The sequence below is a fragment of the Pan troglodytes genome, chromosome 13 (assembly GCF_028858775.2).
Source record: "Pan troglodytes isolate AG18354 chromosome 13, NHGRI_mPanTro3-v2.0_pri, whole genome shotgun sequence".
Taxonomy (NCBI): Eukaryota; Metazoa; Chordata; class Mammalia; order Primates; family Hominidae; genus Pan; species Pan troglodytes.
In genome coordinates, this window is record NC_072411.2 from 124755280 (window position 1) to 124781549 (window position 26270).

At 40.6% G+C, this 26270-nt stretch overlaps 1 protein-coding gene and 1 long non-coding RNA gene across 2 annotated transcripts in view; one reads left to right on the top strand and one right to left on the bottom strand.

Annotated features, from left to right (window-relative positions):
* SGPP2 (sphingosine-1-phosphate phosphatase 2) overlaps positions 1-26270 on the top strand; it is a 135513-nt gene that overhangs the window by 77963 nt on the left and 31280 nt on the right. Inside the window, exons 3-4 of the mRNA XM_526109.9 lie at positions 19694-19873; positions 22870-22959. Of these exons, the coding sequence (XP_526109.2) occupies positions 19694-19873; positions 22870-22959 (270 nt within the window). The remainder of the gene's footprint in view (positions 1-19693; positions 19874-22869; positions 22960-26270) is intronic.
* LOC129143349 (uncharacterized) lies at positions 1550-4132 on the bottom strand. Its single transcript, XR_008546712.2, has 3 exons — positions 4060-4132; positions 2600-2800; positions 1550-1686 (listed from the first exon to the last, which is right to left on the bottom strand). It is a non-coding gene; the product is annotated as an uncharacterized LOC129143349 (long non-coding RNA).

The following is a 26270-nucleotide window of genomic DNA, read 5'->3' on the forward strand; positions in this document are numbered from 1 at the left end:
CACCCTCACAAATTTTCCCATTTGTTAGGCACACTCATAGAATACAAGTGATAGAACTGGTTTTGTAAAATGTGTGTGAAGTAAGGAAATTGGCCTAGGTAAGTTGGGAAATTTGCCCAGTTAAACTTTTTTAAACCACCAGGAATCAGGATTTATACATTACAATGTCTTGAGAAAATTACGTAAGTTTATAATTTAGATTTAAACCATATCCCCTTCTTGTTACATCTATGGAGAGAAAAATAAGAGTGACTTTCTGGAGTAATTTGAAGATAGCCAGGATCCTTTGAAGGTAAAGACTATTGCTGTCCTTGAATTATTGCCAGGCATACTCCATACAAATTGAGTATCCCTTATTCAAAATGTTTGGGACCAGAAGTGTTTTGGTTTTCAAATTTTTTTGGATTTCAGATTTTTTCAGATTTCAGGATATTTGCATTTAGCATTCCTAATCTGAAAATCTAAAATGTGAAGAACTCCCATGAGTATTTCCTTTAAATGTCATGTCAACACTCAAAAGATGTTGGAGTTTGGATTACAGATTTTCAGATTAGGGATGCTCAACCTATATTTCTTTATAATATGCGCTGTAGATAGGCTGCTGTTCACAATGTTGATTTCTAACATCTAAATGGCTCCTGAGCAGGTACACATATAAGTGATGGTTTGGATAAAGGCAGCAGCTGCTTATTATCAATACACCATGCTGAGAAGCTCTAGCTTGCTGTTGCTAAAGCCAACAGTGCTGGGGGAAATGGCAGCTCATCCTGGATGCTAACATCAGGAATGGTTTATATTGGAAATGGCACCATTCCTGAGAGAACATTTACACCGTGTACGATTTAGAGAGTTGCATTGCCTTTTAAAAATGTGAATAGGAAGAAATAAGAACTTGAAGTATTCTAGGTCTTCGTTTTAGGCTGGTTGTTAAGTAATGTATAACTGGTTTATTTCTAATTGAAGAAAAGTTACCCATTCTGAAGACATCACCTAGACTATCCTTTTACTCTAATCACCTGCTGTTGAACATTCAGCTTTGGGAGGCCTAAGGAAATACTGAAACTGTATGTTCCTGATAAAAAGATCTATATTTAGATTATGTAGCCCATTCAGGAAAAACAACCAAATAATAGAACCAAAAAGGGTGAAAACCAAGAGCGTTGTTGCTAAGGACGAGGGATGATCAGAAAGTCCTTCGGTTGTAGCTAAAACTATATGTTAAAATGACGATGAATTTAAATTTTATTAAATATGTTATGAAATATTTCAAACATATTAAGGCTAAAATAAAGGGAAGAGAGCATGGTGAATTCTTGTTTTAAAGTGTTAAGAGCATAGATTTATTTGTATAGGTTCACTTTCTTTCAGTATTCAAATCCACCTTCAAGGGACATGTGAGACCCACTTGTAGGGCTGTTCCCATGGCGAAATGACAAAGATCTCAAGTCCCTGGTAATAATTGCTTTGAATCACTGTATAAATTACAGGCCATCATGCTTTTTTTTCAGTATAGTGTGTGGGATTATAATGCCAGTGATTATAATGTCTATTTCATGTGTCTCCATGTGTTTTATTTTCTTAACTGCACCCGTATTGTACACAGTGGAAATTTTCTTGATGGCAGCAATGGTATTCAACAAGGGAAGACTCTCAGGTCCTTCCTTCTTCATGGGTCTTGGATGGGACCTGTATAGAGAGAAAGGAAGGTTCTCAATGTGTTGGGGTGGAATTGGGGCAAGAATTCCTCACTGACCGAGGGCCTCACTCTCCCTCTCATACTTTTGCTGGGGTGAGTGCTCCAGGACTCTTACACCTCAGAGGTCACACAGACCATAAGATAGATCCCCCCAGTCAATTCCTATGGCCAGATTTATGGTCATACCAAAAAAAACAGCTTGATTAAGTGATCATTGAGAGCAATACCCTCCCCAGATCAAAAATGGGATAGTGGTTGTCACAAAGGCAACCAACTGGTCCTGAATGTAGCCCGGGATGCTCTTCCAGGGGCCCTCGATGCTTGCTTCATTGCCTCCTTGATGTCATTATATTTGGCACCTTTCTCCAGATGGCAAATCTCATTCTCAACACACTTTCCACACCAGCGGTGGGGACTTGGAAAGCCAAATCAGTGAACTCTCCATTCAACTCAGGGATTGTCTTGCACACAGTTTTGGCAGGGCCAGGGATTGAGAGATAATGACCACTGACATGACACTACAGCTTGCTGGAGGAGTAATCATGATCTGTGGGGAGCAGTGACGGCATGGACTGTGGTCTGAGATTCCTCCACGTTAGCACAGTCATCATTGATGACTTCTGCCAGGAGAGTCAAGCACTTGGTATGCAGGTGACATTGCTGACAATTTCGAAGGAGTTGTCATCTTCACAATTCTCTCCCATTCTGAGCACAGCAGCATTGGCGCAGGTGGTAGGAATAATAACCCTTTGCTTCCACCTTTCAAGTGATTGCTAGCCTTGTCTAAGACGGTAAAGAGTGCGGTGGGCTCTATGATGTATTCAACATCATGTTACCCCATTTGATGTTGGGGGGATCTTGAACTTGGAAAATGAAGGTAGGATTTCAATTGACTGCACTTACTGTTCTCAGCCTTGATGATGCCGTTGAACTTGCCATGGGTAGAATCATTTCTGGACGCATAGTCCCTATTGTTGAGGTCAAGGAAGGAGTCACTGATGGCCACAGTATCCACTTTGGAAGCAGCCTGGTAACTAGGCACCCAATATAGACAAGCCCATTTAATCCAGCTTTTACAGTCATGACAAGGTGAGGAGGCTGGCACTGCAAAAAAGGTGAGGCTTCTATTTAGTGGAGAGGAACTGAGAGAGCTGCGTGGGTTTTAAATGTGAAAATGAAAGTAATACATTTTAGGCCAAGTCCAGGAAGCAAGCAAGGTTGGATAGCAAGGCTTACAAGTTGTTCAAAGCCATTTGGTTCCTGAATTTCAGATAGCAAGTAACATGAGTTTTGATAGCAAAGAATTTATACAAAAGTTTATCTAAATATATTCAGCTTCAGATTCCAGAAAGCAAAAATTTGGATAGTGAGAGATATTCATATTTACTGCTTGCTTACAGGCACACACACATGCATGCATTCTCTCAGTCATTCATTTAGGACCTCGGCTTATTGCAAGAGCTGGGAGATTAAACAACCATCATCTAAACTAGAGATAATCGTATGAAGGTGAGTGGATATATGTAACTGCATAATTATAAAAGAATGACTATGATTCCCAAAGTGCCCAGTATGTGAGATGAGCTTGTTTTGGTTTAGTTTAAATATGTACATCTTGGATGGAATATACAGTTGATCTTTAAACAACATGGGTTAAATCAAGTGGGTCCACTTATACATGAATTTTTAAAAATAAATATATTGAAAACTTTTCCGTAAATTTGCAACAATTTGGAAAAACTCACAGATGAAAGATGTAGCCTAGAAATATTGGAAAAGTTAAGAAAAAGGTATGTCATGAATGCATAAAACATATGTCAATACTATGTATGTTATTATTTACTACCATAAAATATACATGAATCTATTATGAAAAGTTAAAATAAAAATTAGGCCGGGCCTGGTGGCTCACACCTGTAATCCCAGCACTTTGGGAGGCTGAGGAGGGTAGATTGCTTGAGCTCAGAAGTTCAAGACCAGCCTAGGAAACGCGGCAAAACCCCATCTCTACAAAAAAAATACAAAAATTATCTGGGTTTGGCAGCAGGTACCTGTAGTCCCAGCTACTTGGGGGGCTGAGGAAGGAGAATCATCTGAGCCCTGGAGGTCGAGGCTGCAGTGAACTGTGATTGCACCACTGCACTCTAGCCTGGGCTGCTGAGTGAAACTCTGTCTCAAAAAAAAAAAAAAAAAAAAAAGTAGTTAAAATTTACTAAAACTTATGCACATGAACACATCAAACTATATATGACACCAGTCACAGTTTAGGGAAATTAAACACATGTAAAGATGCAGTATTAAATTATAATGGCATAAATTAATTGTACTGCATACTGCACCTACTGTAATAATTTCATAGCTACCTCTTGTTATTGTGGTGAGCACAAGTGTTCTGATTATCCACTTAAAACACTGCATAACGCTAATCATCTCCACGTGAACAGTTGTCTCTCCAGGAAATTACATCACAGTAAAAAGTGATCTCTTAAAGTTCTGATGTATTTTTCATCATGTTTAGTGCAACACTGTAAACTTTGAATAACACCCGTGGGACCCATTCAAAGTGCCACTAGTGATGCTGGAAGTGCTGCCAAGAAGCAGAAAAAAGCTATGCAATTACAAGAAAAGCTATGAAATTACTTGATATGTACCGTAGGTTGAAGTCTGCCTCTGTGATTGCCGCCATTTCATACAGATGATTCATCTTGTAAACAGATGATGCGTTGATAAATACAACACAGTACTGGAAATGTATTTTCTCTGTTTTATGATTTCTTAATAACTTTTTTGGCTTAGCTTACTTTATTGCAAGAATACAGTATATAATACATATAACAAACAAAATATGTGTTCATCAGTCGTTTATGTTATTGGTAAGGCTTCCAGTCAACAGAATGTTATTAGTAGTTAAGTTTTGGAGAAGTCAAAAGTTATGCATGGATTTCAACTGCACAGGGCACTGGTACTTGCAACCCTCAAGTTGCACAAAGGTCAGTTGTATATTACAAAACATAACTAACGATCAGATCATTATCTCACAAGTGTTTCACTAAAAGGAAGTAAGCCAATTTAAAGACCAGTGTTAAAGAAATAATAACATGGCTTAGAACTTAAAGTATTTTATATAGATAGATAGATAGATAGATAGATAGATAGATAGATAGATAGATAGAAATAATCACATGGGTGGACCATGAGTGTGGCAGAATCTGGAAGGTGGTTTGTGACTGTGTTTGAAAAAGACTTGGGCAGAGTGATCTGGGAGCACAGAGAAAACCTCCAACCCCAGCTTGGTAGGAGACCCACAGAAAGTGTACCAGTGTAGGTCCACTCATATTCCACTTAAACTATTCTGACTCCATCTTGAAAATTTTAAAGAACTAGTCATTAATAAAGAGGAATGATAATGCTTGGTGATTTAGTGAAGGTGATTGGTATAGAGTTCAGCTGTTAGTGCAAATGGCTTGGTTTGCTTTTCCTGAGTTTGTTAGAGTTTATAACCTATGAAAAAGTCCTGGTGCAGGTTTTACTGTTTTGGATGCAAGTAGAAGAAAGAGTCTTTGGTTAGTAATCAATCGGTCAAAACTGAAGAGGGACTTCTCTCCAGATTGGATATTCTGAGACTATCTTTAAGATTTGTGGTATCACATTTAGAGACAGGAATCGTTCATGGTTTTAATCAGATGAGAAAGTTGGACCTGGCATATGACTAACATGTATTGCATTGTTGCCATCAGGGGTTTGTAAAGCTAAAGGTTTTGATCTTTTAATATTATTGCTTAGTCTTTTCATGGTCAGTGGGACTGACAATTAAAATTTATAGCAATGTGAGGGAGGAATCTAGTAGAAAAGGGTTTTCTTAGCAATGCTTCTGTTGCTATCAGAAGTAAATTTTTGTTATTTGTTTTTGCATGAAAAATTGAAACATCACACAAGGTCTGTTTGCAAAGCATGTCTCCTGCCCACTCCAGATCTCAGTTCTAATCCCCTTGTGAATCTACCATGCAGTTTCCCATGTACCTACATGCACTGATATGTAAATAACTTTTCAAAATATAAATGGAAGGAAAATATACTCTTCAGCCTCTTGCTTTCTCATTTAACAGTATATCTCATAATTTTTTTAAGTTACATGATTTATTTAACCAGTGTCCTGTCATGAACATTTAGCTTTGCTCTCAGATTTTGACCGTGGTTGATTGACTGTTCATTTGTTTGAGGGAGGGTGAGCTTATGCATGATTTTCGTGTTTGAGTGTGCTCTACATTTCCTAGGACTGAAGACACCCGTTCCCTCAGTGGGAGTCATTTGGATGTGATGTCCATCTAATGGCAAGTAAAGGACACTGATCCTAGCTTTCTGCACTATTCATTGGTGGGATGGTAGGGATAAGCAATTTTCTCATCAGATGTGATATCGTAATCTCTCAGCCCCAAGGACACTCAGTGTCCTCTATTGAGCTCCGGATGGATCTAAAGAATTAAGATAATAGAGTTTGGGTTTTTAATGCATAGATATCTATTCTCATGTATTATACATATGCCCTCAATTAACTTAGATTCCGTAGTGAGTTTGTGAGATGCTGGACGGCGTGGTGTGGTGAAACGATGATAAAATTTGGAATCAGAAAACCAAATTCAAGTCCAGCTTCTCTACACTGGCATCATTATTGTTGACAAGATACTCACCTTGTCTATGCATCAATTTCCTTATCTGTAAAATAAGGATGATGTGGACATTGAAATAGATAATGTCTGTGAAAGTATACACTAAAAACAATCATTGCACAAATGTCAGTTATTATTTAACCCAACTCCTTTCTTATAATGAAAGGGAGGCTCAAGAGGTGGAAAGTGGCTTTCCTAGGCATATACATACATCTGTGATTTAACAATCTTTGTACCTTTAGTGTTTGTCTTCAAAAATTTCAAAAGCAGAGCTGAGCTTTAAAAAGAGGGAACATTGGAAAGAATGAGAAAATGTTGTAACTTAATTTTTCTCATCTACTCTGTGTGCTTTAGTTATTTCATCTCTATTTTTACAAAACTTGAAATATATAAATGTCAAGTTTGCTGATTATCTTCTATGATTTATGGTGCTTGCTTTGTTTTGGTGGTTTAGACATGAGTAGCACTGTACTAGTTTGAAATTAAAATTGCTTCTCCCAGCGTTACACACACACACACACATCACACCCAGCAAAAAAAGCAAAAAAGCTCTGAATTTAAAAAATAAAAATAATGCCAGAAGTATGAGTGGCTATTCACCAGTTGGAAATAGCTTTTCACACTGGATGGTAAACAGTAGCCTTTAGAGTGTTTCCAAATAACCATCACCAAGAATTGCTTTTAATTCACTCCCAGACGCTAAATAGGAGACCACAGAGCACTTTGTATTCCAAGGAGAAAAAAAAAAGACTGAACATTGAATAGACAAAAACACAATCTAGTGCAGTCAATCTCTTTTTTGTAAGACTGTTGATTTGAGAAGCTTCCGTGATGACCCAACATAAAGAAGAAGTGAATGTTTGGGGTGATGGGTGTCCCAGTTGTCCTGGTTTGATCATTACACATTGTATGCCTGTGTCAGAATATCACATGTTCCCCCAAAAGATGTATAACTATTATGTATTAACAAAAAAAATCAGTATAATTGTTATGACATATAATGATATACTAATTTTGATAAGAGCAATATTTTAGGCATTAATAAATATAATGTAGCTTTTAAAGAAAGCCTCCAAAGCTAAAAATTGTTCTGAAAATGAATCCTGTGTACTTATGGTTGTGAGTAGTGGATTTTCAGCAGCTCTCTGGTATGTACTCACTTCAGTGCCCTGTGGACGGGCAGAATTGAACAGGATTTTTGAAGAAAAGACTATTAATAGTTCTAATAGTTTGCTGCTTCTTCTATTCTGAAATCAATATGTGAAGGCATTGCAATAACATTTTGGAACAAGAGACTTCAAGAACACATAGAAAAGGTACACCAGGACTTATCTTGATGTCTCATTTCTCTTTCTTTTTAAAATTGAGATATAATCCACATATTATAATAGTCAACCTTTTAAAGTATACAATTCAGCATATTCACAGAGTTGTGTAACCATCACCACTATCTCACTTCAGAACATTTTTACCCCCTGAAAAGGAACCCCAATATCCATTAGCACACACTACCGTAGGCAATGGGGCTAATTTACTTTCTATCTCTATGGATTTGCCTCTTCTGAACATTTCATGTAAATGGAATCATACAATGTGTGTCCTTCGTGTTTGACTTCTTTCACTCAGCATTACTATGTTCACCAGTACTTTCTTTCTTTCTATGGCCAAATAATATTCCACTGTAAATATATAGCACAGTTTGTTTATCTGCCTATCAGTCGATGGACATTTGGGTTGTTTAAACTTTTTGGAAACTGAGAAGAATGAGGCTAACAAATGCTAACAACATTTACATACAAGTTCCAGTGAGGACACATGCTTTCCGTTCTCTTAGGGATACACCTAGGAGTGGAATGGATGAGTGTCTGGTGTCTGTTTATCCAAGTCATCTTACTGGTAAGCTGAGAAAAAAAGGGAATGAGATGCATTTGGATAAATTAAGAAACAGGATAGGTACGTACTGGTAGAGAGGCTGTGGTCTTTGGGTTACAGCTCATTGTTCTCTTGCCTCCAACAGTCAATGACATAACCAGTTCCTGACTTTTTGGAAATAAACCCGTAGATAGACTGTAAATCCCAGCAGTTTGCGGTGTTTCTACCCCATGAGACATGAGGAATAATCATACGCTCCTGTTAGTTAACAGCACACCACTTGGGCAATTTCTCCACGGTGGAGGGGGCTATGAGTGTAGCCAAGGGAAGGAAAAAAGATATTGGGATTTTTCAATTTTTTTTAATATGGTGGGTGTAATTTGAAAAGAGCCTCTTGGTGCTCCGTTCATCCTGCAGAGGACTTAGGTTTTATTATGATCATATGGAGCCTTTGCTCTTTTCAGATGAGGGTATTTTGCGGAGATGAAGACAAACAGGGGCAGCTCTGTAGTGTATGCAAAAAATGTAAGCAAAAGTGTAAAACTTTTGTTTTCCTTCAGGGAATGGAAGATGTTAACAGAGAGAAAAGTTTGAAGGCAGACATTTAGAAGAAGCTAGGAGGAGAAGCGTCTTATATTAATGTGGGCCAAAAATGGAAATGTGGCTTGGCTTTTTAAAATCCTGTGGCTGGTTTACTAGTAATAATGTTATTTCAAAATATTTTGTTTTCAAAATTATTTAGGTGTTATTTATGCTAGTGTAAAGAATAAAGTCTGGCTAATTGGAAATGTGTTAGACATGGTACACACTGTCATTTTTTATTGTAATAACCAGAAAGGGCCTCTACACTAAGAGAAAAAGTGCCGTTTTCTCTGCCGTCCCCATATGAGCCCAGCCATCCAGAACAGAGCCCATGCTGGAAGCTTTTCCACACTGTAAGGACAAGTTTCATATTGACCGCATTGGTTCCCTGGAAAACCTTTTGTCTACCTGGGGTGAATGGTCAACTATCCAAAGAACCAGATTTTCTTTCTATCTATATATTACATTTATCCTGCATTCAGAGCAGAAGAAGAAAATAGGCTAATTCCCCTTCGTGAAAACCTACGGGACCTCCATGCCATCCTTCAATACCATGTGGGGGCCCCCAGCCAGTTTACTAAGGTGTTAATGGTCTGTAATTACTTCCCGTGTTGCCTCCTTATGGGTTTTTGCTTTCATGCACAGGACTTTGGGGCCTCAACCCAAAGAAGTATGATGGATGATGGAACTTAATTGAGTCCTTTTTGGAAAGTGGCCTCTTCAACAATACAGAGAAAAGCCCTCCACTTAGGGCAAGCCACAGGTTGAGTTAATCATTATACTCTTTAACTGATAATTAAATGAAGAAATAGTTCTCTGCTGCCGCAGTAATTTTTATTCTTTTGAGACAGGGTCTTGGTCTGTCACCCAGGCTTGAGTGCATCATGGCTCACTGTGGTCTTGACCTCCCAGGCCCAGGTGATCCTCCCACCACAGCCTCCTGAGTAGCTGGGACTACAGGTGTTCCCCACCACACCCGGAAAGTTTTTGTGTTTTTTTGCAGAGACAGGGTTTCACCATGTTGCCCAGGCTGGTCTCAAACTCCTGGGTCAAGTGATCCACCTTCCTTGGCCTCCCAAAGTGCTGGGATTACAGGTATGAGCCACCATGCCTGGCCTGCCACAGTGACTTTTTAAAATAAACTTTTATTTATTTATTTATTTATTTATTTATTTATTTTGAGACAGAGTCTTGCTCTGTCGCCCAGGCTGGAGTGCAGTGGCGTGATCTTGGCTCACTGCAAGCTCCTCCTCCCGGGTTCACGCCATTCTGCCTCAGCCTCCCAAGTAGCTGGAACTACAGGCGCCCGCCACCACGCCCAGCTAATTTTTTGTATTTTTGGTAGAGATGGGGTTTCACCGTGTTAGCCAGGATGGTCTCAATCTCCTGACCTCGTGATCCGCCTGCCTCGGCCTCCCAAAGTACTGGGATTACAGGCGTGAACCACCATGCCTGTTCTAAACTTTTATTTTTTTTTAGAGAAGTTTTAGGTTCACAGCAAAGTTGAGTGGAAAGTATAGAGTTCTCATATACCTTCTCCCCACGCCACATACACACAACCTCCCCCACTACCAAAATTCCCCGCCACAGTGATACATTTGTTACAATCCATGGCCCTACATTGACATATCATTATTTCTCAAAGTCTATAGTGTACATTAGGGTTCATTCTTGGTGCTGTATGTTTATGGGTTTTGACAAATGTAGAATGACGTGTCTATCCTTATAGTATCATACAGAATAGTTTCACTATCTAAAATTTCTCTGTGCTCTGCCTGTTCACCCCTCCCTCTCCTCAGTCCCTGGAAGCCACTGATCTTTTTTACTGTCTTCATGGTTTTGCCTTTTCTAGAATGTCATATAGTTGGAATCATACAGTACGTTCCCTTTGCAGACAGGCTTCTTTCACTTACTGATATATATTTAGGCTCCTCCATATCTTGTCATGGCTCGATGGCTCATTTTTTAGTGCTGAGTAATATTCCATTGTCTACATGAACCACAGTTTATTTATTCATTTACCTACTGAAGGACATCTTGGTTGCTTCCAAGTTTTGACAATTAAAAATAAAGCTGCTATAAGCATCCTTGTACAGGTTTTTTGTGGAGGTAAGTTTTCAGTTAACTTGGATGAACACCAAAGAGTGTGACATCTGAGTCATATGGTAAGAGTATGTTTAGTGTTATGGGAAACTGCCAAACCATCTTCCAAAGCGGCTGTACCATTTTGCATTCCTATAAGCAATGAATGAGAGTTCCTATTGTTCCACATCCTTGTCAGCATTTGGTATTATCAGTGTTTTGGACTTAGCCATTCTAATAGGTGTGTAGTTGTATTTCATTGTTGTTTTAAGTTGGAATTCCCTAATGTCATGTGATGTTGAACATTTATAGTAATGTTTTTAAATCTTAGATAAAACTATTCAATTCTGCCAGACCCAGTACCTCTTTTTTCTTAAAGCATGATGATCCCATTTTATTGGACAAATAACATGCAAAGGAGCTAAGCAGACTTTTTGCTAATGTTTCATTTTTTATGCTTTGTGGGAACAATGATCTCGTCTATCTTATTCTCAGTGGTATTCCCCCAAACCAGCACAGTACCTGGTCCATATGATTCACTCACTAAATATTTACTGTAGTTGGTTAAGTAGTGGCCTCCAAAAAGATATCCCCACATTCGAATCCCTAGAATCTGTGAACATTGCTGTTTTGGGAAAAATGGTCCTTGTAGATGTAATTAAGTTTAGGATGTTGAGATGGTAAGATCATCCTGGATTATCTGGATAGACCAATCCAATGACAAGTACCATTATAAGAAAAAAGCAGAGGGAGAGATGAGACAGACAGAAGAAGAGATAGAAGAGGAGGAAGCAATGTGACTGCAGAGGTGGAGATCAGAGTGATGTGGCCACAGGTCAAAGAGTACCTACAGCTACCAGAAACTGGAAGAGGCAAAGAAAGGACCCTCCCCTAAAACTTCCAGAATGAGTGTGGCCTGGCGGACCCCTTGATTTCAGACTTGTGGCTTCTAAGCCCTACATATCCACTAGTCAATTTTCCATCTCTATGGAGTTGCTTATTCTGGACATTCTATGTAAATGGAATCATACAATGTGTGATCTTTTGTGTCTGGCTCACTAAACTTAGCATAATAGCACCTCCTGTTATATTCTAAATATATTGTAATATTCCTTTTACTTTCTTAAAATTCATAGATAATATGACCTACTTACACATACAATTTTTTAAATAACGTGCTTTATAATAAAAATAACTTTTAAAATAAGTATATGTTGTAACATGTCTACACTAGGCTATTTATTTCATAGGATAGTAGGAGCCTTGAACCTGCTTTACTATTTATGAAGCAGTATCACTATGAATGTGCCAATGATGGTAGCTGGGACACAGATATGCAGTGTTGAAGTCTCAAATGCAATAATCAGCATTTCCCTTGATGATAACCTGATTTCTCCAAATGATGAACAATTCTTTTTTTAAAAAATGTTTAATTTTAAAATAAAATAGAGATGGAGTCTCACTGTGTAGCCTAGGCTGGCCTCAAATTCCTGTCCTCAAGTGATCCTCCTGCCTCTGCCTCCCACAGTGCTGGGATTACAGGCATGAGCCACTCACTACACCTGGCTAGTTCTTGATAAAGTTCCAGATAAACCAAAGTTCAATTTTCTCTCAGTCTACACAGTAGTTATGGCCTTGGAAACTTCAGTGTATGTTCATAACCTGCAAGAAAATATTTGGTGTTTACTTGTAAAAGAGAGTTAGGCTCTCAACTCAGAGGATTACAGATGGATTTTTCACCTACATGAATGTCTGGCAGAACACTTAAGAGTCATGTTAGACACAAAAACTGGTTTTCATAGAGTGGCACTGTCCTGTGCATTGAAAGGCATGTTGCATCCCTGGCCTCCTCCCTCTAAATGCCAATAGTGACCGTAATCACTGCACTGACCAGAATGTCCCCCACGAGAGCATCCATCTCTGCTGAGGACCAGGGGCTGAGCCCTTCTCAACTTCAAAACCACTTCCACATGCCTGATCACCTCTGAGTCCATATTCCATCCATTTCTTTCTCCTCTCTTCCATATGTAATTTCTCCCTGTTGTTATTCTTTGTACATTCATAAACCCATTCAGCATTCTTTCATTAAAAAAAAAAAAAGAAACCACATTCTTCAAACCTCTCTTCTGCCCTACTGCTGACTTACATCATACTGCATCTGTTACCTGGATTTTGCAATATTATCTTAACTGATGTCCTTCCTTCAAGTCCTGATGTCCTCATCCCCACTCTACTCTTGGTATCAAAGGGTGCCATGAGACATGCAGATCAGGTCAGGCCAAGCCTCTGCCCAGGATCTCCCAGTAGGCTAAAGATCCATTCTACAACATGGTGCCTCATCACCAGGTCCTCCCCAAACATCTGCTTCTCACATTTCAGAAAAATGTTGAACCACTTTTTCTTTTCTTTTTTGGGGATGGAGTCTCGCTCTGTTGCCCAGGCTGGAGCGCAGTGGCATGATCTTGGCTCATTGCAACCTCCGCCTCCCGGGTTCAAGCGATTCTGCTGCCTCAGCCTCCTGAGTAGCTGGGACTACAGGCACCCGCCACCACACCCAGCTAATTTTTGTATTTTTAGTAGAGACGGGGTTTCACCATATTGGTCAGGCTTGTCTCAAACTACCGACCTCAGATGATCCACCTGCCTTGGCCTCCCAAAGTGCTGGGATTACAGGCGTGAGCCACCGTGCCCAGCCTGAACATATTTAACAGCTTTATCAAGGTATAATTCATGTACTATACAATTCACCGATTTAAAGCATGTAATTCAATAATTTTTAGTGTAGTCACAGGGTTCACACATGTTTAAAATATACAAGTTGAGGGCTGAGCGTGGTGGCTCATGCCTATATTCCCAGCACTTTGGGAGGCCAAGGCAGGTGGATCACCTGAGGTCAGGAGTTCAAGGCCAGCCTGGCCAGCCTGGCCAACATGGTGAAACCCCATCTCTACTAAAAATACAAAAAGTATCCAGGTGTGGTAGCGCGTGACTGTAGTCCCAGCTATTTGGGAGGCTGAGGCACAAGAATTGCTTGAACCTGAGAGGTGGAGGTTGCAGTGAGCCAAGATTATGCCACTGCACTCTAGCCCAGGCAACAGAGCGAGACTCTGTCTCAAAAAAATAAAAATATATACAAGTTGACATATTTTAACATAGGTACCTATCCCTGAAATCATTACCACAATCAAGATGATATTTATCACCCCCTAAAGTTTTCTTATGCCTATTTGTAATTTCTTTTCCCCTCCCTAGCAACCACTTACTTGCTTTCTGTCATTATAAAGTAGTTTACATTTCCAAGAATTTTACGTAAACAAATCATGTAGTATGTACTGTTTACTTGGTCATTTGTCTTGGTCTGGCTTCTCTTCATTCAGCATAATTATTTTGAGATTCATCCATGTTGTAAGCATATGTCAATAGTTTATTCATTTTTGTTGCTGAGTAGTATTCAGTTGTGTGATTATACCACAATTTGTGTACTTACCTGTTAATGGTAATTGGGTTGTTTCCAGTTTGGGGCTATTATAAAAAAGAGCTGTTATGAACATTCATATATGAGTATTTGCTCATATTGCTTTTGTTTCTCCTGGGCAAATACCTAAGAGTGGGATGGCTGGATCATATGATAAGTATATGTTAAGAAACTTGTATATGTTAAGAAACTTATCATATAAGTACACAGGTAGACTTTTTAAGAAACTACCAAACTATTTTCCAAAGTGGTGGTACCATTTTTGTTTCCTCCAGAGGCATATGAGAGGTTCAGGTGCTCCATGTCCTCACCAACACTTGATGTGTCAGTCTTGTGAATTTTGGGGAACACACTTAGACCATAGCAGTAGGTCCCCAATAAATATTTGTTTAATAAAAATATAAATGCTGACTATTATAGTAATTTATATTGGTCACTTTCTACGTGCCAGGCACTATACTAAGTGTTTTGCATACATTTTCTCATTTAATTCTCCTAACAAATCTAGGAGATGAGCACTATTTTATTTTCATTTAGGAAATGAGAAACTTAGCCCTTCTAGTGGATGTGTAGCGGTGTGCCTCACAGTTTAAAGTCTAGTGGTCCTAACCTCCTAGGAGCTCCCACTACCTATTATCCAGCATCACTTCCCCAAGCCTTTGCTCTGGCTGTTCTTGCAAGCTGGATGCTTCTTTACCCATCCCTTAGTTAAACCGTCTTCCTTTTGATATAGACAGGAGACAGGGAAATACTGGGTAGAAGAGGGTGGTCCCCTGGCAAAGGCCCCACCCTCCAGCCTGGAAACCCACTGCCCTAAATAGGAACAGGCATTCCTGTTTTCTCACCCCCCTATCCTGTACCCATATAAACCCCAAATCCCAGACTCCACAGGCAGACAAACAGAAGAGCAGAAGAGCAGCAGAATGGCACAGCAGAGAAGGGGAGGAGAGGAAGAACATCTGAACATCGAGAGGAGTTCCGCTGGGGACAGTCAGAGGGGAGACTGGCTGCTGGATAACCAAACTCCAGGGGAAGATCATTTTCCCACCGCATCCCCCTTCCAACTCCCCATCCATTCCACAGAGAGCCACCTTCACCACTCAATAAAACCCCTGTATTCACCATCCTTCAAGGCCCTGTGACCTGATCCTTCCTGGACGCTGGACAAGAACCCGGGTGCCAAGATGGCACTGAGCTGGTTAACACTTAAGCTGTCTGTGATGGCAGAGCTAAAAGAGCACTGTAGCATGCCCACTGGGGCTTTGAGAGTTGCAGACACACATCCCTAGACTCCTAACGTGGGGCCAGAGCCCCAAAAGCATTTGCCCAGGCTCCCTGCACCCTGCCCGTCTGTGTGCTTCCCCTCCTATAAGGGGTTTGAGCAGCAGCTGCAGCCAAACAGACGAGCCACACCCCTGTCGCACATCCTGTGAGGGGGGTCAGGGAACTCTCCTATTTCACTTTAACCAGCCCCAGGTTCTCTGGCCATCCAGGTTGAACCAGAGTTTTCTGTATATATACACATACTCATAGAATTCTGTGGATTGTTTTTCAAAGCCTTTTCACATTATCCTCTGAAATCTTCTTATTGTGTCACCATTTTCCCTACTCAAGGATGGGGACCTAATACAAGGCTTGGCTCATCATAGCATCATTGTCACAAATGGCAATGCCAGAAACAGGATACAACCTTCTGAGAGTGATACTTTCCCTCTGCAACTTGAAAAATGTAGCTCTAACTATTTTCTCCTGTTTAAAGAGAGCTGTGATCACAGTCATTGTTATTTGAAAATTATTAATGAGACATAATATGCAGCTGTAGTATTTTTAAATAAAATGAATGATTTTCCTAATTCCACAAAACATTCTTCAAACATAGAAGGTGAAATATAAATGAAGACAAAGGAACTCATGAGCCTCAAAGAAATTTAACTTTATCTGAAGGAGAGTCACCCAATCATTATTTTTATGATTTTAAGGTTTCCTGTTTCTGAGGATTTTAAGTATTTTTTTACCCTTATCCTCTCTGTTAGGGTATGAGGATTTTAAGTATCTTTGAGGGAGGGAACTAGCATTAGTAGTTATGCCTATGATATTTTGTTTATGTTGGTGGGTGAGGAAGAAGTAGGACTGAGAAGTATATTTCAAGCAGCTTCTGAGAAATTCCCAGTAGTCGGTAATACCTGCCAGTTTTTCAACTCCCCAGATAATGGTCAGTTAGATGTGGTTTTTACAGGTTCACAGGAGGGAGGCAGAAACATAAAAAGAGTGAGCTGATTTCCAGGGGAGTAATTCCTGGTGGTTAAGTGGATGGTAAAGAAGTTAAGTTTCAAAGTCCGATTCGAAATTGCAGCTATGGAATTCAGAGTAATTGTCGCTGAGGCTTTATAGCCTGTGGATTTGGCCTGCTGTGCACAGGGAGTGGTTCTTGGTTTTTAGCCCAGAGCGAGTGGCAGTGAAGCACAAACACATATGCAACACCTTCTCAGGGGGTTAGTGGGTTTGCTGGAATTATGCACGGAATTAACCGGCAACTCAAGGAGTTAAAAGAAAGCACAAGAATGTGGGAACTCCTACAGCAATCCAGCTGACTAATCAAAATTATTTTGAAATAGTTCTTCATAGCGGGTTTTGTTCCAAGCAAGGTAATGCCATCCATCACGAGCTAAATAAAACCCTGATAAGGTCAACACAGTCCTGGTAAGATATGTTTTGTGATTAAAGCCCACAACAAAGTGATTTGTACAAGAGGACTATATAGTGCGGTGCTTCTTAAATTCCCCTGTGCACATGAATCACCTGGCAATCTTGTGAAAATAGAGATTCTAATTTAGTAGGTCTAAGGAGAATCCTGAGATGACTACATGTTAAAGCAGCTCCTGGGTGAGGCTGGTACAGCCAGTTCTCAGACAATGCTTTAAGTTGCAAAGGCAGGTACTTACGTAAATATGTTGCTCTTGCATATTAGATTATGAAGTTGTCCTGTAAATTTCTTTGACAGAGTAAATTAGTCTATTGTTAATAATCCTATTCACTCCTTCACAAAGTAAACAAGTCTGTTGTTAATAATCCTATTCACTTTTAGAGGGTATGGACATCCAATTCTTTTTTTAAAAAATCAACTTTCATTTTAGATATGGGGGATATATGCGCAGGTTTGTCCCAGAGGTATAGTGCACCCAGGTAGTGAGCATAATAAACAATAGTTTTTCAACCTACTCCCTCCCCGTCTAGTGGTCCACAGTGTCTGTTGTTCCCATGTTTATGTCCTTGTGTGCTCAACGTTTAGCTCATAGTTAGGATTGAGAACATGCGGTATTCAGTTTTCTGTTCCTGAATTAATTTGCTTAGTATTTTGACCTCCAGCTCCATCTGTGTTGTTGCAAGGACATGATTTTGTTCTTTTTTATGGCTGTGTAGTATTCCATAGTGTACCTGTACCACATTTTCTTTATCCAGTCCACTATTGATGGGCACCTAGGTGGATTCCATGTCTTTGCTATTGTGAATACTGCTGCAATGAACAGATGAGCATATGTGTCTTTTTGGTATAATGATCTATTTTCCTTTGGGTATATACTCAGTAATGGGATTACTGGGTCGAACAGTAGCTCTGATTTTAAGTTCTTTGAGAAATCTCCAAACTGCTTTCCACAGTGACTGAACTAATTTACATTCCCACCAGCAGTGTATAAGCATTTCCTTTTCCCCACAGCCTCACCAGCATCTTTTGTTTTTTGACTTTTTAATAATAGCGATTCTGACTGGTGTGAGGTGATATCTCATTGTGGTTTTTGACTTGTATTTCTCTGATGATTTGTGATGCTGAACATTTTTTCATATCTTTTTTGAGTAGATATGGACACTGGTATGTCTTCTTTTGAGAACGTGTTCATGTACATCAAATTCTGATTTCTATCTTCTGCTTTGAAAAAAAGGAGGGAGAATATGTCTTCGTTAATGACCTCATGGAAAAATCATTTTTAAAAACTCCATATTAGGCCAGGCGTGGCAGCTCACGTCTGTAATCCCAGCACTTTGGGAGGCCGAGGCCGGCAGATCTTCTGAGGTCAGGAGTTCAAGACCAGCTTGACCAACATGGTGAAACCCTGTCTCTACAAAAATATAAAAATCAGCCAGGTGTGGTGGCAGATATCTGTAATCCCAGCTAGTCAGGAGTCTGACGCAAGAGAATTTCTTGAACCTGGGAGGCAGAGGTTGCAGTGTGCCGGGTGCAGTGTGCATTCCAGCCTGGGTGACAGAGTGAGACTCTGAAAAAAAAAAAAAAAAAAAACCCTCCATATCGAGCCCTTTTTTTTTGAGACAGGGTCTTGCTCTGTTGCCCAGGCTGCAGTGCAGTGGCTCCAATCTGGACTTTGCTCACTGCGGCCTTGACTTCCTGGGCTCAAGCAATCCTCCCACCTCAGCCTCTCAAGTAGCTGGTACCACAGGCATACACCATCACACCTGACAAATTTTAAAATTTTTTGTAGAAACAGGGTCTCACCATCTTTCCCAGGCTTGCCTTGAATTCCTGGGCTCAAGCCGTCCTCCCGCCTTGGCCTCCCAAAGTGTTGGGATTATAGGCATTAGCCACTGCACCCAACCTGAGTCTTTATTTAAAGACTGAAAATACCCATGCCATTTATTTGACTGATGCTCCTGATTACTAAAGAAGTTACAGTAAATGCAGTATGTTGCCTTCATACAACGGTGGCATTCAAAAAGTATCTTACTAGCTGTTCGAGTAAGAACAGTCACTTTTGTGGTTAAAATTTGAAAACAAGTGCTGCCTGGTTTGAGTATTAGGTTATCTTTAGTGCAGGACCATCCTGGTTTGGAGGTAGCATCGTGTGGTAGTTTAAGCACAGACTTTGAAGTCAGACTTTCTAGATTCGAATCGCAGTTCTGCCACTTGCTGACTGTGTGCCTGTGGATGAGTGTGCAATGGTTGACTCATCTGTAAAATTGGTCTGCATTCTCCAGGTGTTACTAGATTGAGTAAAAATCTGCAAAGCTCCTAGAACAGTGTCCAACACATATATAAGCTACGTAAGTGTTTGTTAAATACAAGATTAAAATAAATAATATATGCATTAATGTCATATCTTAGTTGCTCAGTGGTCCTATGGAATCCAGAAAGTCTGTTTTCTTTTTACCAACTAAAATATCCTACAAGACTTTGCCAACGAGTAGCTGGTCAGAGAGAAAGGAGCCTTCAATCAACAACCTGAGAACCCCAAAATATATCCATGACACTTGGAAATGCATTCATTTTCCTTATTTGATTAGACTTACCTCGGTCCTTTGGTTTTGCAGTTGGTGATGTATATTGGCCAAGTGGCCAAGGATATCTTGAAGTGGCCCCGTCCCTCCTCCCCTCCAGTTGTGAAACTGGAAAAGAGACTGATTGCTGAATATGGAATGCCGTCCACCCACGCCATGGCGGCCACCGCCATTGCCTTCACCCTCCTTATCTCTACTGTGGACAGATACCAGGTAAGGTGGCCTGGTTCTTCTTCCTACCCACCTACTGAGGCAGCAAATAGAGGCTGCACTTCTGAATTTTCTCTTAAAGCTGCTTTGAGGGACCTTAAGGTTTATGAAATAAAGATTAAGAGAAACTGAAACCGATTAAACAGATGACAATTGCATCATAAATAAAGTGACTATATAATTTAGCATTTAAATCAGGTTATGCCTGTGTGTGAACATCAGCACCATATTAATAATGACACCAGAACAACTAGCATAATATGGGCCATCCCAGGAGACCAGCATGTATTATCACCCTGGGCTGCCTGATGAGACAGTGCTTGAATTAGTGCTCTCATCCTCTGTTTGCAAGAGGAGTTTATGTCCTAGTAAATGATTCTCCAGGGCTGAGATGATTCCACCAAATCCCTCTGCCAGACTCCCCAGGGCCTGGGGCAGCAAAGAGTCTGTGCCTCAAATTAGCCTCTAAGGATGTCTCTGCCCTGGTTAAGGCTCAGCCACTAGAAATGATGGCTCAAAGTTTTCTAGAACAGTCTAAATGGCAGAGGATTAATAAATGTTGAAAATAGAAGAATTTTACTTAATATCTGCTTAAATGCCAATTATAGTAAGACTTAAACAGTTATATTATTACAGCAATGGAAGTTATTTTTCTCCTATTTGAGACCTATGGATCTAATCTTATGTTTAATTTTATAAGTGTTATCTTTTACCCATTGGAAGTTTTATTTGTTTGTTTATTTGTTTGTTTGATTTTAAGACAGGGTCTCTGTTGCTGGGGCTGGAGTGCAGTGGTGCCATCACGGCCCACTGTAGTCTTGACCTTCTGGGCTCAAGCGATCCTTCCATCTCATCTTCCCAAGTAGCTGAGACCACAGCTATGCACCACTACACCCAGATAATTTAAAAAAATTTTTTTCTAGTGAAGGGGTCTTGCTGTGTTGCCCAGGCTGGTCTTGAACTCCTGGCCTCAAGCAATCTGCCTGCCTGGGCCTCCCAAAGCACTGGGATTACAGGCATGAGCCACTGCACCCAGCCCCACTGGAAGTTTTAGATTCCATTAAATCTAGCAGTCTTGTAGATAAATAGCAGTATTGTTTAGCCCTGTCCCTTTACCCCAGAAGCCCAGGGATGTTCCATATTCCAGGTTATGCAGAAGCAGGAAGTCAAGCCTCATGTAGCTGGAGAGACCAGGACTAGTGTGGGGTCCCACCTCTACCGCTGTAGCCTTCTACCTGGTCATCTGGGTTTAGACCTCTGTTACATAAGAAAGGGACAGTTACAAGGAATATATTTGACTAGATATCATCTTTTGTCATAAGTTACTTAAACTTCATGCCAGGGTCAAACAATGTCTGAGCTCCTGGCACTGTCTGAATTAACTTAGTGCAGGCTGCTGAGCCATGTTGTACCCAATGTCAGCTGCCCTAGAAGGACGTAGTGGGCCAAGCACCAGCTCCCACTGGGTTGATCTTGGTGCCCAGAGAAGTCTGTGAGTATGCTAATGTACCTTAAGAGAAAAGCAGCAAGTGGAGGCTCGCAGCAGGAAAACCACCACCATCACCACGGACACATCCATTGCAGAGCCGCCCAGTCCTCCTTAAAAAATTCTCCTCAACTTACACGATGTAGCAGTTTTCATAAGGTTGGAGTCATGTTGTGAATTTCTTTCCTATTTGATTTTTAATAGTGAATGTATTTAGCTAGCTGTTTGCTCATAAACAGCTCTAAATATTGGTTTATTTATATATTATATTTATTGGTTTATTTATATACATATTTATTTTTATATATTATATATTGGTTTATGTGTGTTGAGTACCCCAAAAACTATTGAAATAAAATTTTTAAAATGTGTGTTGAGGCTGCTGCCCACACTCTAATTTCCAAATGTATTAACTCATTAATTCTGAACACTTTTAAATTAAAATCTGAGACTTAGTTAATGATAAACCTTAAGAACAGACATGACAACCAGCTGTTATGGTACTCATGTGTTACAAGGGGAAGAACATACTGGGCTTGGACTCAGAAGGCATGGCCTTCAGTTCTGACTCTCATTTACCAGCTGTGTGACCTCAGGCAGATCATTTCACCTCTCTGAACCCCAAGCTCCTGTTGTGAGGGTCAAATGGGAGCATTGAGGGGAAAGTGCCTTTGTGATAAAGTTTATTAATAATGTCATTTATTATCATGGTTAAGAGCTTCCTCATTTGTAAAATGGGGCTAATAACAGAGCCTACTTCATAGGGCTATGTGAAGACTAAAGGAGATAGTATAAAGTGCTTTGCCTAATACAGACAGTGCCCTATTGTCTTTGATCTTCTTACTACAGTATACCACAGACACTAGTGCTTGAAGCAGGTGGATTTATGCCTATGTCTAGCTTATAAGCAGAGTATCTGTGTGTTCCTTATATGATTCAGCATTAGCCAGATTCCTCTAGCCGCTAGTATTACTCAGCAGCAAATGTTGAGAGTCAGTAGAATCTGCACAAGTGCTTTTGATATCTGGACGCAAATATGCCGATTCTGACTTTAGGCCCATTGCCCCTCCTTCCACAGAGGAGGAGAAGTTGCTTGTTGGGATTTTCAGATTATAGCCCTGGCTATCTATCTACCTTGCTTCTTGGTCAAATTGTTTGTTTCTTATCGTTCTAATTTAAGAATAGGTAGAAATCAAAGTTATTCATTTCACTAAAACTGCCAACACTGTAGTTGTGGTCATGAGTCTTAAAGCCAAGTCCTACTACGTCTCACGTGCATGCTTATATGTTGTGAAACTTCCTCCCAGAACTGTATACCTGGGTATCTTCCCCTTTTCTTTCTTCTGTCTCCCCGTTTAAAAAAAAGTTTTAAGTTAATCAGATTGCTGGTCTGGGGAATGCAAGATTCGGACTAGCAATTCTTGCATTAATGAATCCTATTCCCACCTATGACATCAAATCATGTATGTCTGAGTGTGATCTAATTCCCTTGTTTTTTCTCCTTCCCCCACAGTATCCATTTGTGTTGGGACTGGTGATGGCCGTGGTGTTTTCCACCTTGGTGTGTCTCAGCAGGCTCTACACTGGGATGCATACGGTCCTGGTAAGGCTTTGTGGTCAGGTCTTGTGGTGATTGTTTGAATGATATTGTGGTCACTGTGTCAATATGTTTCTCATACTACTTATTTATAAAATTATTTGCATATGTAATTATGTTTCTCATCATGCCAATGCATTAAGTAATTATTATGTTCGGGTGCATGTATGATAATAGTAATGAAACAGTAAGGTAATATCAATGAGGCTGAGCTACACTGAACCCTCAAGATTTTGAAAATGGGCTAGAACAGCGTTGGAGACTCCGGTCATTTATATTCACATCAGTTTACTGACGATGCAGCAAGCAGTTCAGGAAAAGCCCCCAGGCTCACAGGCACGAGTGAGTAGATGCAGTTCCCCACTTAGGTCCTCATAGAGAGGGGCCTGAAATCAGGGGTCTCCAGTGCCCTTGCAAGGTAAGGGTCCCACCAGGTCAGAGGAGCCCCATATCACGGCTTTGCTTCCTTCCATACTGTTTTAGGCTGGAGGCAGTGGTGGGAACACAGAGTCCCATCTGCATGTAAAGGTCCATCCACGCTTTTACCATATTAGAAATATTTTCCAGGGCCGCCATGATTGGCACAGTTAAAATTCCTTGAGAATTCAATTTCCCACTGTGTCCACGGCTGCCTTGAAGTTCCAGAGCATAAGGCTGGCCATGGTCGACCACAGGGGCGCTATTTATCATCGTAATAGGTACAAGAAAGATTTCTTTAAAAAGAAATGGGCCCTTGCTCATTGTGTGTTTATCTCAATTCTGAAGCTCAAAAGTTAAGTTAGCAAAAAAACCTGGGAGGGAAAGGCCTACACCCCACATGGGCCTTCTTGCTTCTCTCCCTGGTCCCTTGTGTGGGTTTTTTATGGGAAATGTGGGAGAGAGGGGGCAGAAGGGCAGAAGCTGCAGAGTGAACAGATTGAGGAGATCATTTGTCAAAATGAACAGAGGCCGAAGTAACTCAGAGAAGGGGGTTTACGGCTTCCCAAGGGTCTATAAGAGAGCAACATTACGCTTTCCTCTTAAAATGCAAAGGAAGGTGCTGATAGCAATTGACTCGAGGCCAGGCCTCAGAAGAGGCAGGCAAGTCTCCAAGTTAAAGAGTGCTAAAAATCTCAGGAATCGAGATAAATCATTTGAATGCAGTTTTTTAAAAAATCAAAATTCATGCTACAAAACCCCATGATGAGCTAGATAGTCAAATTTTAAGTGAAGACAAGATTTGACCCTGTATTTGCATGCTGTGCCTCAGCTGCTTCACCTCAGCCTGGCCCTGACCTGGGTGCTGCCTGGGTGAAGGCGGGCCTCAGATCTTGGAAATAAGAAAGGAGCAATGAAGGGCCAGTCCTGTAATTTTACCTCCCAAGGCACATCCTTGCTGTCCGCATCCCACGTCACACCACACTGGTGGCTCCTGAGATGGAGGGAAGGAGGGGAGGAGGGCGTTCTCAATTTGCTACACTGCCGCTTCATGTTACAGAGAGGTTCTCTCCAAATATGTTCATAGACTTCAATATGGAATGAAGAACTCTTGGGTTCTCTGGCATCTCTTTTTATCTGGGGCTACTGTTTAATTTCTGTAGGCTTTAATAAAATATGATCTTGGTAATGATAGACTGGATAAAGAAAATATAGTACATATACATCATGGAATACTATGCAGCCATGAAAAGGAATGAGATCATGTCCTTTGACATGGATGAAGCTGGAAGCCATCATCCTCAGCAAACTAACACGGGAACAGAAAACCTAACACCACATGTTCTCACTCATAAATGGGAGTTGAACAATGAAAACACATGGACACAGGGAGGGGAACAACACACACCATGGCCTGTTGGGAGGTTGGGGGTGAGGGGAGAGAACTTAGAGGATGGTCAATAGGTGCAGCAAACCACCATGGCACACGTATACCTGTGTAACAAACCTGCATGTTTTGCACATGTATCTCGGAACTTAAAGTAAAATTTAAAAAAGAATGATCTTGAGAACTCGGGTTAAAGTTAAAATGAAAGTAAGCACGAGCATGTAGAGCTACAGAGATGAGTAAAGAGTACACGAAACCCACCTCAATAGAAACACAGCTACAGCTTTTTCTTTTTAAAGTGAGTTGTGGGGACAGTAAGCAGATATTTAGGGGAAGATAGATTAGGCCTCTCATCCAGATGCAAGGAACATTATATGCTTTTTTTTAGACATAATGCAATTGCATACTTACTAGACAACAGAATAGTGTAAACGTTTTTATATGCACTGAGAAACAACAACAAAAAAATTGTGTGACTTGCTTGATTGTGATATTGACTTGATGGTGATGGTTTGGAACTGAACCCGCTGTGACTCTGAGTTAGGCCTGGATGTCACACTATGTTCATCCATTCATCTGTCAGTGAACACCTGGGCTCACCTTTAGGCTATTGTGAGTAAGGCTTCTCTGAACATGGGGTTTCAAATATCTTCAGAGAGATTTTTTTAGAAGCTTCCCATGGGGTTTGAATATGCAGCTATGGTTGAGAGCCATTATAAAAGACATTCCCTAGAGATTGTGAGGGGCCCAGGGAAGGGGCACCGCCCCCTTTTGGGAGCATTTGTCCCAGAAGAAGCTGGAGCAAGAGGCCACAGCAACCATTGTCCCCAACCCCATCTGTTCTGTCAGGACCCAGGGCTTCTTTCATGCTCATAATTTTATTTCATAAAGATCTTAGACCCTGACTCAGGCTTAGGCCCAGGTACCAGTCAGGCTACAGGACCAGAGAATGGCCTAGGTTGCAATGATGAGTAATTGCTAGTAGAAGGGAACAGTTGGTTTTAATAGTAGGATAAGGGAGAATTATGGATTAGTTGTCTTTATTCAGCAGCAACTTAATCAGCTCCTACAGGCTGCTGGACTTGGAACGAGATCTGGGAGCTCTTGTGGTAAAGAAACCTACGCCACCCCTCAGGTGTCCAAGTCTACTGAAGGAGACAGATGTCTACACTGCTGATTACCTGACATGATGATAGAGTTAGGATGGAATAACTGGATTGAGCCAACTATGATAGCGTGCCCCTTCCCTGGGCCCCTCACAATCTCTAGGGAATGTCTTTTATAATGGCTCTCAACCATAGCTGCATATTCAAACCCCATGGGAAGCTTCTAAAAAAATCTCTCTGAAGATATTTGAAACCCCATGTTCAGAGAAGCCTTACTCACAATAGCCTAAAGGTGAGCCCAGGTGTTCACTGACAGATGAATGGATGAACATAGTGTGACATCCAGGCCTAACTCAGAGTCACAGCGGGTTCAGTTCCAAACCATCACCATCAAGTCAATATCACAA